Source organism: Pyrus communis, chromosome 14 (assembly GCF_041283825.1).
Source record: "Pyrus communis isolate YQ-2024b chromosome 14, ASM4128382v1, whole genome shotgun sequence".
NCBI classification, from domain to species: Eukaryota; Viridiplantae; Streptophyta; class Magnoliopsida; order Rosales; family Rosaceae; genus Pyrus; species Pyrus communis.
The window spans coordinates 930,364-943,289 of NC_142578.1; the positions used below are offsets into that span (position 1 = coordinate 930,364).

Genomic DNA, 12,926 nt, shown 5'->3' on the forward strand with positions numbered 1-12,926 from the left:
TTCCAAATATACAATTATATATACCATAACACTTAACCCGTGATCCGGACGTACTAAAATCTGCCTCCCCATCCAAGTTGAACCCTATACGTAACCAATTTGTAGACAATACAAAATCAACGAAAATAAGAAACCAAGTTATTTATTACACATTTTTTTCCTTTTAGCAATATAAAAAATATACAATTAACGAAGAAAAGAATGAATGATCCTCCTCATGCAGGTGCAATTGAGACTCTATCAACCTCAATAATATACTCTAGGGTTGCAGAAGGAGGAATTTGCAGACCAGGACCCATATCTGCACCATTTTCTCCGAACCCCAAGCTTGGAGGAACGACCACTCTCCTTTTGCCACCTGCCTTCATGGATCTCATCACTTACTCTATCCCTTCACATACTCCCTTGCTGTAAGGCTGCCTGGACCCCACCACCAGAGCCAATGACTTCTTCTCCCGCTCAAATGTGTCCACAAACACTAGTCCGCTGCCTTCTACTTTGCCCTTCAGGTCGATCACCACCAAGTCCCCCGGCCTCGGAGTAGCTCCGCCGCCCATTCTTAACTCGTAGTATCTACATTGAAAAATGCATGTGTTCAACCAGGGTCGTTTGAAATTGCTTATGTAAAATACATTTATGCTCAAAAGTTCTTCTAACAGCGTGTATAGGAAACACTTGCTGTTAATCTAAGTGCTTCTTGAAAAGTGATTCCTGAATGAAAGAAAGCTTTATAATTTTTTTTCTGCTAAATATTATCATAATCGTTTTTAGCTCTTCTAGAAGGGAAGGTAACCGTACTTGGCTAGTACTGTTCTTACCTCGACACGCTTAACTTTCAAATTCTGATGTGATTACGTGCATGATAACTACATTATGTATGAAAGAGAAATGTACCTTATGTCATTAGGTAACACCACCTCTTCTTCTTTCTCAACATTCCTGCAAAAACACATAATGTCACATGATGTGAAATTATATAATTTTGGATTTGTGTCTATATAATATATATATATATATATATATTTATTTATTTATAAACCTTGTGTTTGATTCTTGTTGGGAGACTTCAATGCGGGTTTTAATTTGCTCAGAGACTACACCAACTGTGAGAAAGGCAGCCCAAGCAAGGCCAGCACCAATCCCAAACCTTCTGGTCAACGTGGAAGCTATCCAGTCTGTGGAGTCTCCCTTGGTTTTGGTCTTGGATGGCTTTTTCTGCACTTCTTTTACCGGTGTCGTCGGGTGCTCGGATGAACTTGTGCTGAGCTGCTGACTTGGTGTCGGAGAATGTGGCGGTTGTGGAGGAAGATTTTGTGGCGGAGGCGGCGGCATTTGTGATGAGGAAGGAGAGAAGTGGTTTGGTCTTGTTAGAAAGTGGGAGATAAATGGGGAAGAACTACAGGAGGCCATCTCTAATAAGATAAAAATGTTGATGAAGCTGCCAAGGGAAAAATGGGGAACCAAAAAACTCTTCCATTAAGTAGGTGCTGGTCCCTACCTTATCCATGTATTTGATGGAAAATTTAAATGGTGGGTTGCCCTCTCTCTGTTTGACTACAAGCCTCTTTTATGATTACATTGCTGACCGTCTCTCTGATACATACGAATTCTGCGAACATGACTACGGCTTAACTCTATTAAATAGGTTGTAAGCAACGCTGTCACTGAATGAAGTACATATAACGTTATTAACCTGGCCACTTCTCTAATATAAGCAGCGCGGCCGCCAAATGTTGTACAAATGATATTTTGTATATCGGATTCGATATGTCAATTTGTCAGTAGTTTTAGGATTCATACAACTAACTCTACTTGGTGGGAAAAAGCTTTGTTGTTTCAGTAATTCTTCATTTGCATTAAGCACGCTATTGATTTTTCACCTTAAGGTTCAGGCAACAAGAAACTCTTCCGATCAACGCACACCGGAAATCAAAACATTGATTACACCAATTGCCAATGAATTCTTTACAAACAAATGCACAACCTTGCGAATGGCCGCCCTGTTGGGAATACAGAAACGAGGTGGAAACCGAAAAAGCAAAAAGAAAACGAAAACGAAAATTGGAGTATAGGTTAGGTCAAGATCTTCAATCTTTCTCAGAAGCTGTTCCAATCAAATGTACAACTTGCCTTCATCCATATTTTGGCTGTCAAACGAGCCGATATTCACTGTTTCAGCCAGCCAGCTGGGGATTCTCCGACGCAGGATGGCTGGACCTTCTTGTAGCCACTGCCTACTTGTGCACTAGGTCTGTCCACTTCTACCTATCGGCTTCTGCAACGGTTTCAGAATTGCCATGATCTCAGTAAACGACGGTCTCAATTTTGGATCTCTGCAATGTTAATTAGGTTCAATGTAAGGTTTGTTCATCTGCCTAAGTACACATTTGAACTGATTTACAAATGACAGACTACAATTATCAAAATCAAACAAGAAAAAAGATTCCGAAAGTATACTCACGTTTGCCAGCATTTTCGAATGAGATCTGCAATTGCAGGATCTATATTATCTGGAATATCAAGACGGCGATGTTGAAATCCAACTGCACCAACAACTTGCATTGGGTTCATTCCTCCCCATGGCTGTTGCATCGTAGAGAGCTCCCATAAAATGACCCCGTAGCTATAAACATCGCATCTGCACAGTAAACCAAATTTATATATATCAGTAAAACTCCAGCTACGGTAACAAAAGTTAAATATATATAATACAGCATTTGGCGGGGAGATATGGGCATACTTTTCATCCGAAGGTTCATTTCTTAGCACTTCCGGAGCCATCCATTCAGCCTGAAGATATAAGTTTCAAGATTTAAAATATCAAACATATGCAACATTTGAGAAAGAGTAAATTGTTGAGTAAGGGCTTTACCGTCCCTGCAGTCGACCTCGAGGAGAGAAATGTGCTGTTCTTCATTCGTGATAATCCAAAGTCACAGACCTAATAACAAGCAGAAAACTTCACATACTACCAAACTGATCTCTAAATATACATTAAAGGTGTTCAGGAATTTTGCCAAAGAGATAAGAAACACACCTTCACAACCCAGTTCTTATCGACAAGAAGATTTGGAGACTTCAAATCACGGTGTACAATTACTGGAGTGCAGTTATGCAAGTAATTCATTCCGCGAGCCTGAAAATTTAATCATTGAAAAGAAAAGTTAAGCTAGATGAAGTTATCAATCACAATACATGATTGTTGGCTCATACTGGAATAAACCGCAGGAACAAGAGAATATTACAGCATCAAGAGCCATCCTCAAGCGCCTCCGCTCATCTAATTGATTGTTAGGCCGGTGTAATAACCTGTATAAACTACCTCTGCAAAATATGACGTCTATTAATAACGCGTGAAAATAATTAATTAACCAAATCAACACAATGCAGTTCTTAAACTTCTTATATACATAAATATATAGACCAAGATTAAAACAACAGAATTCTATAAGACAAAAAACACAAAATCAGTGCTGTGTTTTGTTTCAGCCAGACTATGATTCCAAATAAATATTAATATTACCTATTTCAAAGAAACTGAGGGTAATAGTTAAAAAGAAAATACAATAAAATCCAATCCTCGTGAAGGTACTTGCGTTTTGAAGGGAAAAAAATGGTTGCATTCTCAAGGTTAAGAAGCTCCTTGTATTCGTACAGTATTAAGAATCAAGAACTATTAGTGACGTCAATATGAGTTGAATCCATCAAAGATGTCGAAAGTAACGTTTTCATAAAAAGAGAAAATGAAAGTTCTGGAATACCTTGGAAGAAATTCTGTAACAATGGAAAGATTTGGAACGCGAGTTATTGCACCCATGAACAGAACAACATTAGGATGCCTGAGTCTTTTCATCATCCGAACCTTCAAATTTTACAAATAAAAGATTAACCTCAATATTTGAAGGAAAGATTTTGGAAAGCACATTAAACATGGAAAATATGTCTACTTTACCCTCTAACTTCCTAAACATCGATTCCATTCCAATGCAAATGTGATTCCATAACATTTTAATGTTTATTCCAGCAACCAACTGCTGCCTAAGTACATAGAATGATACAATGTTACACCAGGGAGAGAGAGAACTATTTACTTCATTCACTATAACTACACGAATCTAGAACACCTAAAGCGATAACCGAACCATGGTGGTCCCTACAGAGTTTTAACTACATTTATATAAAAAGTGGAAATAATTCTTATGTTAAGTAGCGTACTGCTCCACTCCTCTCCCTCTCAAACAAACTTTTTCCTTCAGTGCCACCTTCTTAGCAAGGAAATAGCATGAATTGATGCCATAAAATGATCAAACACAAAAAATTTCATGACATGGACGAAGGCTGAAGCTTTTACCTCACTTCTGAATTCATCAAGTGATTCGCCCAATAAGTCTTGGTCTAGAAACTTCTTCACAGCAACCTCCTGTAAAACCAAATAATGAAAATAAGCTCAAAACTCCCACAGCAGACAATACTGCAATGGCTAAACTGTTAGGAAGAGCATCTGAAAACTTACAGTCCCATGCCAGTCTCCATGATAGACCTCCCCATACGATCCTGCAGTATCCAGGGTGCATGAACATATGAAATTAGAATTTGAGTATGGGACAGAACACCATTTAGACTATTTTTGTTTAGATATGAGAAGTACAATATTTATAGCATAATGCAGAGGTCAGTACCAAGTCCAATACGTTCACCCAAGGTGATGTCCTCCCAGGGAATCTCGCAGTCTGCAACATCATCAATTGTGACATCAGATTTAGTGCTTTCATTACCTGCTGATCGATCTGATATTTGCTCGCCTTCTGAATTAACTCCCGAAGCATCATGCTCACGGCCACCACTGCCCCTTGGTTCAAAACCACCACTTTCTGAATCTCCATCACTTCTCATGCCCGGCTCATATTGCTTACTGACAGCTACAGTTGTTGCAACCACAGCTGCAGCAGTAGCAGTGGCAGCAGCTGCCACAGGAAGTTCGAGACTTGTGTCAGTACTTGTTTTTGCTGCGGCGACTACCATAGACGATGCAACAACAGCTGCTGCGGCTGCCGCTGCTGCAGCAACAGGGACATTATTTGTATATTTAACTGGAGATGCTTCAGACTGTGATGAGATATTCTGGCCAGTTACGTCCCTCGTATCAAGTGGAAGGCTGAACCTTAAACCTTCCACAGGCTTAAGAATCTCCGGTTGACCGGAAGTACTAGCTTTAAGATTCACCCTTTGCTGAGGCAAAGGAGGCAGAAAGTGAGCTGGCCTTTTATCATCTTGACTTTTAAATTTTTGTGTTCCAAACCTTTCTTTATTTTCGTTCTTATCTTCTGCCCGGCGTTTGGTCTCGACTGTTGACACATCTAACTCCTCTGGATATATTTCCCTAAACAAGTTCGGGGGAGCATCAACACCACTCTCGCGTAAAACATCATGAAGCTTTTGAGCTAGATTTGGATTCTCCTTGGCAGCAACAATCATGTATTTAGAAACATCCTTAACTTGCTTTTTATTAACGGCTGGAGAACTAACACCTTGAGTCCATGAAGGGGATCTCGTATGTGCAAAAGGATAATTTGGCTTTTCTGGAAGTTCCTGCACCAGCATCTTTTCTACGTCAGAGGCATATCTAAATTCATCTGAAGGCATCTTGGGTTGTTCCTCGAATTCAGTTGGTCTGCGTAGATCACGAGAAGCTGGTTCTTCTCTCTCTTCGGAATCCCTTGTGGAAGAAGCAAAATTTCTTAACCTGGATTTCTTCTCTAATGTTCCAAAGTCTGAATGATCTTCAAACGAACTCCCAACTCCACTACTGGAAGAAGCAACATGAGAGGAATCAATGTCTCTAGACAGAGGACTAGCAGAAAAGTAAGAGTCATCACATTCTATATGTGATCCAGCTGCATCAGATGGAATAAGTGTGCCAGGGTCGGCCATCAGATCAACAATATACTCCCTGAAATTCACATTGCACACACCATAAAAACAGATTAAGACTGTGGAACTTCAAATGAGAAAAACATAAAGAAACACACTTTAATGGCAAGAACATTTTCGGCAATATTTGACAATTAACACGTCCAAAATAGCTTATATATGCTTGTAGAATCATTTCTTAAGGCATGAAAAAAAAAGGGCAAAAACACCATGTAATCAAGGACTTGTCTTCATTAAAGGTGACAAACTTGTAAGAAAATTTACCTATCATCAACTTTTACAAAGTTCATTGCCATATCACTGGACCCGGTGTATTGTTGTCCTTTCACCAACCGGCATGGGATGCTCACACTATCAGCCAAAACCTAGTTACCAACATAACAGGTGAGTGATAAGCAACCAGTAATGAAAGAAATATGATGGAACAAAGCATACATGCCACTGTTGAGAGCAAGTACCTTGAACAACAATGCACGATGTCGAGCTAATCCAATTGTCAGAGAACCGAGTGGCAAAACCATGCTACCAATGGTTCCTTTCAAACTGTAACTAAGATTTTTCCATTCTCTCAACATGTTTTCAGGATTCGCAACTGGTCCACCCATACGGTCAGCAACTAAAAGAGCAAGTTTTCGCACCAGATTGCTGTTTAGAAAAGCCAGAGGATCAGAATTTGACTTTACAGCCATTTCTAGGGCCACCTGTTCAAGTTTCAACAAATTCGCATCGGCAGCTCTATTGACCAAAACTGCTTCCCAGGTGACACTATCTGACAAAGGTGTTCCTTGCAGATCAACAAGGGAAGGCATTCTTTCAGAGGTTGACTCCGTCAATATTCCATACAGATCATAGAAACCATCCATGACCTTGTCATCATAGCTAAGAGCATTGTAATTCTGTGAAGAATGGATAAATCTACGATATGAGACGGAATTAAACATTACAAAACTGAAGAGACAATTAAATTCAAGAACCACTACATGTTGCCAGCGAAAACATAACATAGAAGTAGAACACAGACGTGAGCTTCTAGGTTGAAGGGTTAAATTTTCAGTATAGCCATGTTGATGAGCAGACAGGACAGGAATACTCCAGTTTTTGGCGGTTGTTCCTGACACTAGGAATCTATTTATTCCTTCCCAAAATGTAGAAGTCCCACCCACCCTTCACCCACTTGCTTTCCCAATTTTTGTACAGGTATAGATTGTGTATATTCACTACTCGTGCTTTGGCACAAGTAGATGCAGATGTGACACAGCACCGTTGATGATGACTTACAACTACATTGTTCAAACTGCTAGAAGGTTATCAATAAAAGGTCTCTGGTGTCTCATTCATCACAGGTAATGAAGAGGCAAGGATCACAGGAGCAATGATGTTGACACCAATACCTTTCGGTACAACCTTTTTTTCATACTTTTGGCAACGAAGGTAACTAAAGCCTAGTACTTAGAATACTATCATCTACGGACAGACGCCAACTGAAATTCGTTTCTCTGTATATAGTTTCCGGCATATTATAAGCAGAAAGTTGGCTAACCAAACAAATTCCAAGTTTAAATTTAATGAAGGAATGTTGATCACCGTTCGGTTTAGTTTGAATGTATTCGAAGGTAATGAACAGTAAGTCAACCGAAATTCATTCAGAGTAGTACATGAAAAGAAACGTACCCAATAGCGGTATGCTATAACTTCAGCTGGAGTATTATCAGGAGCACAAGACCCCAAGCTAATCTGCTTAACAGCCTCAATCTGAACTGCCTCTGGATCCTCCCTAGCACTCAATTCCAAAGCCAATTGAATCTGACACTCTTCTGCTATATCAGCATCCCTCGAGGTACTAGACCACGAATCGCGCCTACCTGTATCCGAAACAACATCTAAACCACTCCCACTAACAGCTGCATCAGGTGGCTGCTCCACTCTCGCTGCCCTATTGACATTCGAAGATGATGGGGGACTAGGGCCATGCTTATTGGCAACTGAATTCAACCAACCCGAAATCCCCGAGAAGGGTTTATGCTCAGAACCCTGATGGGACCTCGAGTGCAAAAGCCTTTCGTTTTCAGGGGATGACTTGCTAATGGACTTACTGCCCCTTGATGAAGCTGCAGACCCTTCTGAACCTTCTGATTGGTTGGGCATGATATGCAGTTTCTTAAGAAGGTTCTTCATATCGTTTTCATAAGTCACAACAAAATCGAAGGCCAAAGAAATAAAAATCTGGCCACAAACATCTCCATTGTCTTGGAACAAGCATAAAATCCTAAGCACTATATCACCACAAAGCAAGCAAACTGAAAAGCAATCCAAAAAGCCCTTTTTGCAGAAGCACTTCACAGGGTCAAAAAAACCCCACTCATGTCCAAAAGCCAGAAATCACCATTCCAAGCAATACCCCAGTAAAGTTTCAACCTTTACCGATACCAAGAAAACCCCAGATGCCTAGATTGAAAGTACTTTTCCACAAAGCAATACAAATTCAACCCAGAAACAAATACCCACAACAGGATTGTATCAATCAAATATCAAAACTTTGATCCATGTTACCTCCTCCAAGAAGCAAAATTTTCCGAAAACAGAGAGAGAAATGGATCTTCTTCTTTCTTTGTATTCAAAAACAGAAAAAAAGCATAGAGAAAAGAGAGAAGGGTATTGGTATTAGTATGAAGTTTGAAAAAAAAGAAAGAAAAATAAAAGAGAAAAAAAGGGGGGCAGGTAGCAGAGGCAGAAGACAGCAAAGACCAGCAAGTGGGAGCGTAGGACCTCGAAGAGAATGACCCACTTGAGTTGAGGTGAGGAGAGAGAAAGTAAGAGAGAGAGAGAGAGAGAGAGAGAGAGAGAACGGAACAAGCTTTTAAAGGATAATTCAGTCCCATAGAAAGGTTAAATTGGTGGGAAACACATACACTGATACACATCCAGCCGTTCTCTCTCTCTCCTCTCTCTCTCTCTCTCTACGTACACACATTTTTGTGTATAAAACTGGTTCTCTAATTCGGTCATTCCGTTGGGGAACTGGAAGTACCAAAAATTTAAGGGGTGATGGTGGGAATTGGCATGAGTTGGGACGATGTGTGGTGAAAGTTAAACTGTAAGAGAAAATGGAATATGGGAATTAGTAGAACAGATTGGGCAAAAGTATTTGCTATTTCGAGCAAAATAAAGGTCTTGTCCGTTATGATTTAAACGTCACTTTTGGAGCTAAAGGACAAAACTCACTTGAACTGCAGGTGAAAAAATTCACACCCAACTCCTAAATGCAGAATATGGTATCAACACCATTAAATGACATGTTTATATAATTTAATTAATTAGGAGACTGAATTCACCAAATTCTCTTTGAACTTGTACACTAAATTGTCTTGAACGACAAATTTTTAAATGTGCCAGAAAAACGACTGAATTTTTAAGTGTCATAATACAATTAGTTGGAAATTTAAAAAAAAAAAAATTCCAACAAAGTATTATGACAATTGGTGTATACATTGTGTTTCCGTCATACTGAAAATTTTCTCATCTCGAACAAACAGAAGGCCATGTTGAATATAATGGATGTACTCTCTCTATGCACATGAGTTCTTACCTCTCTTCATGCACATTAAAAAGTATAGTACTGATTTTATCAAAATTATTTGGAATGATATGATATAAGTTGTTTACTCATTCACCTGAATTGAAATGATAACCAATTTGATTACCAAAATGGCAATGTTCTCGATAATTTATTGTATATGCTTAGTTTAAATTTGACAAATACTGGTCATGGCATAATGAGCAAAAATAATGAAGTGATTTCTTCACATCATTTTTATCCCCATGCATGTTTATTTTGAATGGCTTTTTTAGCCAAAATGGTTCATGAGATTTGCATAACTCCTTATTTTGGTCCTTGAGATTTGAAATCAATAGAAGTAGTCCATGAGTTTATCTGCCATCAATCATTTTAGTCATTCCTTGAAAAATCTCCATTAAATAAGGCTAAAATGACATAAAATAAGGAAAACTAATGAAAATAGTTAAAAACTTTGAGTTTTAACGATAAAGACAAAATAAAGGGTAAAATGAATAATACCAGGTTTGACTTGTTAGTGTAAAAATATGATTTTTCGTTAAAATAAACAGTACCGTGGGTTTTTCGTTAAAACTCCCCAAAAAATACCCTCAACTCATTGTTTATTAAATTGAGAGTATTTTTGTTATTTTAGTCCTTATGTAATATAATTTTTCATTGAAAGACTAAAATGATTGATGGTGGACAAACTTAGTGATCATTTCTATTGATTTCAAATATTAGGGACCAAAATGATGAGTTATGCAAATCTCAAATATCATTTTGATTAAAAAATAATTTTGAATTACATAAGTCAAAGAAGAATTGAGCGATAAAAACGAAGAAAACGTGCAAAATTAATTTCCTAAAAAGTAATGAACTCCAACTCTATATTCTAATACCATCCCTCCTAAAAAGTCAAATTCTTTCAAAACTAAGAGTCAAATTATTCATCTTGCACGGCGAGTCTCCATTCCTCAATATTGCTTATATAAACAAACAAAAATTAAATTAAATTTCGTATTTTGTAATGGCCTCATTTGTCCATTTATGATTAGTAAACACGTAAATAAGCTGAGTATAATTTCTTAATTCTAATTCTAAGTACAAATTAGGAAACATGCCGAATTTTATTCATGTCGTATTTACAATTTCACACACGTTAAATTTTCTTCATGTCGTATTTACAGTTTCACGCACCTTCAATAAAAACAAAAAACATATAAATTTCCTACAACGGGCTCTAGTTAAATAATTTGTTTTGTTGGTGGGCAAATTCCATTTTGCTACTTGTTCAACTGTATTTTTCCAATGTTTGAAAACATTTCATGTATCTTCTGTCTCCAATAAAGTATTTAAATTTTCTCTCAGTACTAATAAATTCAACTTGCAACCTCATCTTTGTTCTTATTTTTTCTTATCTTTTTATCATCTCTTTTATTCGCAATAATTCTTCAGCAACCTCATTTTTTTTTTTGGAGAGATATTGTATTTGCGGGCCATGTGACAATAAAGCATGTTATATTTTAGGGAGGAATTTTTTATATGTGTTGTACACAATGACCACAATCTTGCGCGAGGAATGGGTCCTAGCAGGTTGAACACATAGATTTTTTTTATTTTTTTTATGTTCATATGTCTATCTAACTCAAGATGTACTAGCTGACATCTAAACAAGTGACAAAGCCAGCACATCACGATTCAGATGCACATGTGGACATTTTCGGTTGGGGTGCGTCATTGAAGATAAAATGAATTATTATATTTATTAGCTTGTCTTAGTTGTTATGTATGTGTGTGTGTCTATATATATATATATATATATATATATATATATATATATATATATATATTTATTTATTTATTTATTTATTGATAGATACAAAATCCAATATATAATTCAAGCCAACAAATATAAAAGTATATATATTATGTACAATAGATACGTATACATACATGCACACGCACGCATATACGCATGCCCTCTACAATGGAAAATACAAACAAATCAAATTTAGTTGAACAATCCACTTTTATATTCAGGTTTGTGAGTCCTACATCAAAGAACACAAGGATAGCTAGGATACGTACTGAAAATGTCACAGTATTTGGAAAAGAACAAAGTTATGTATGATTTTGTTCTCAATATAACTTAAGAATAGATCTTCAAAGGTAATTAACAAATACAAAGTTTTTATTATTAATCTCTTGAAAATGTAGTTAACCAGTTAAAGTCAAAGCTCGTAGCTCGAAGATAAACAAACCCAAGTGATTGAGAGATTTTTTAGTGTGCTAGAATAAGGGGTGGAACATTACATGTCATTATATAATTAGAGTAAATTTTTTTTTTAAGTGTTTCTCCAATTATATATAATAACAGCATGTAGTGTTTTGTCCCGTATTCATATACCATTGAAAAATCTCGCCTAAGTGATTAGTTAGCTCGTCTATTAAAAATAACAAGCTTTGAGCATGTGGCCTAACAATGGAAGAGTACATGGTGTGCACTCAGAATATGATAATATGGATCAAATTTTACGACAACGATCGTACAAATCAGAAGTATTCAATTGTTCCAGGCACGCGGGAGGAGAAAAAACGGATTACAGCTATGTAATGTAGGGGTTTTCCACGCATAAACCCAAATATTAGTGAAGTTTGATTGTTGACCAATAAATATTACTGGTTTTGGAGTCAGCTTTTGGGGTGTGTTTTTTCTTTTGTTGGTATATGTTATAATACGTATTTTATTAATCATATCTGTTTATTTATATATAAGATCATCATTCACTGTCGATCATTATTTTCCTTCTCTGACTCTAGCCACTGATGAGAGGAGGCAGAGCCAGCGCTTATACTTCCTCCCATTCCCTCCTAATTTTTTTTTTTTACCACTCATTTATGTCTTTCTTCTAGTGAATGATATCCTCTTGTGGTGATTTGATCTGAGCTATGCTTAGATCTGAGTTCCCCATTGAGGACTTTCTTCTCATGTCAAGTTCACTAAACTTCGATGCATCATAGATTTGAAGGACCTTGTTGAGGTTTACTCATGTAGAAACATACAAGTGATGCATGCCTAATTTTTTTTTCTTTCTAAAATGTGGTTGTGTTTTACTTATTCATGTGTTATAGTACGAGTGAATCAAGATCTGGTCGCTTTTATGTGCAACTAAATTATTTGAGACCAAATTTGAGTCTGCATATCCCTCCATTGTTCTTCAGGTTCTTTATGGGAATATGCAAAGAAGTATATGGTGGCGCTGCTTAGGTTTAGGGTTGTGGGTTAAAGTAGGGTTTATATATTGTGGGTTGTATGGGTTTGGTTTTGGGTATTGCTTAAATGTTATGATGTGAGTTTTTTTTTAAATTTTATTTCGTAGTGTTTTTTTATCCCTTTAGCCGTCTTGTATGGTTAAATTTTTCTTAAAGGTCATTATTG

General features: G+C 37.2%; 1 protein-coding gene and 1 pseudogene across 2 annotated transcripts; both read right to left on the minus strand.

Moving 5' to 3' along the window:
• Positions 1-122: 122 nt before the first annotated feature.
• Positions 123-1,458, minus strand: LOC137712840 (peptidyl-prolyl cis-trans isomerase FKBP17-2, chloroplastic-like; annotated as a pseudogene). Its single transcript, XR_015955868.1, has 3 exons — positions 1,040-1,458; positions 895-939; positions 123-573 (listed from the first exon to the last, which is right to left on the minus strand). The product of XR_015955868.1 is annotated as a peptidyl-prolyl cis-trans isomerase FKBP17-2, chloroplastic-like (transcript).
• A 461-nt stretch (positions 1,459-1,919) lies between these two features.
• LOC137712839 (putative serine/threonine-protein kinase SIS8) lies at positions 1,920-9,013 on the minus strand. Its single transcript, XM_068452012.2, has 13 exons — positions 7,603-9,013; positions 6,390-6,827; positions 6,196-6,296; positions 4,680-5,950; positions 4,514-4,554; positions 4,352-4,420; positions 3,762-3,862; positions 3,246-3,324; positions 3,038-3,136; positions 2,873-2,941; positions 2,741-2,790; positions 2,462-2,638; positions 1,920-2,333 (listed from the first exon to the last, which is right to left on the minus strand). Exons 1-13 carry the CDS (start codon positions 8,104-8,106, stop codon positions 2,246-2,248), a joined length of 3,087 nt encoding a protein of 1,028 aa, XP_068308113.2. The 5' UTR covers positions 8,107-9,013; the 3' UTR covers positions 1,920-2,245.
• Between the last annotated feature and the right edge of the window lie 3,913 nt (positions 9,014-12,926).

Bases quoted from the DNA above. Each gene is read 5' to 3' on its own strand.
- LOC137712839 (XM_068452012.2), bottom strand. From the start codon at position 8,106: ATGAAGAACCTTCTTAAGAAACTGCATATCATGCCCAACCAATCAGAA. The intron at 6,297-6,389 runs GTACTTGCTCTC...GTTGGTAACTAG, and splicing joins ATCGTGCATTGTTGTTCAAG to GTTTTGGCTGATAGTGTGAG. The intron at 2,334-2,461 runs GTGAGTATACTT...TTAACATTGCAG, and splicing joins ATTCGAAAATGCTGGCAAAC to AGATCCAAAATTGAGACCGT.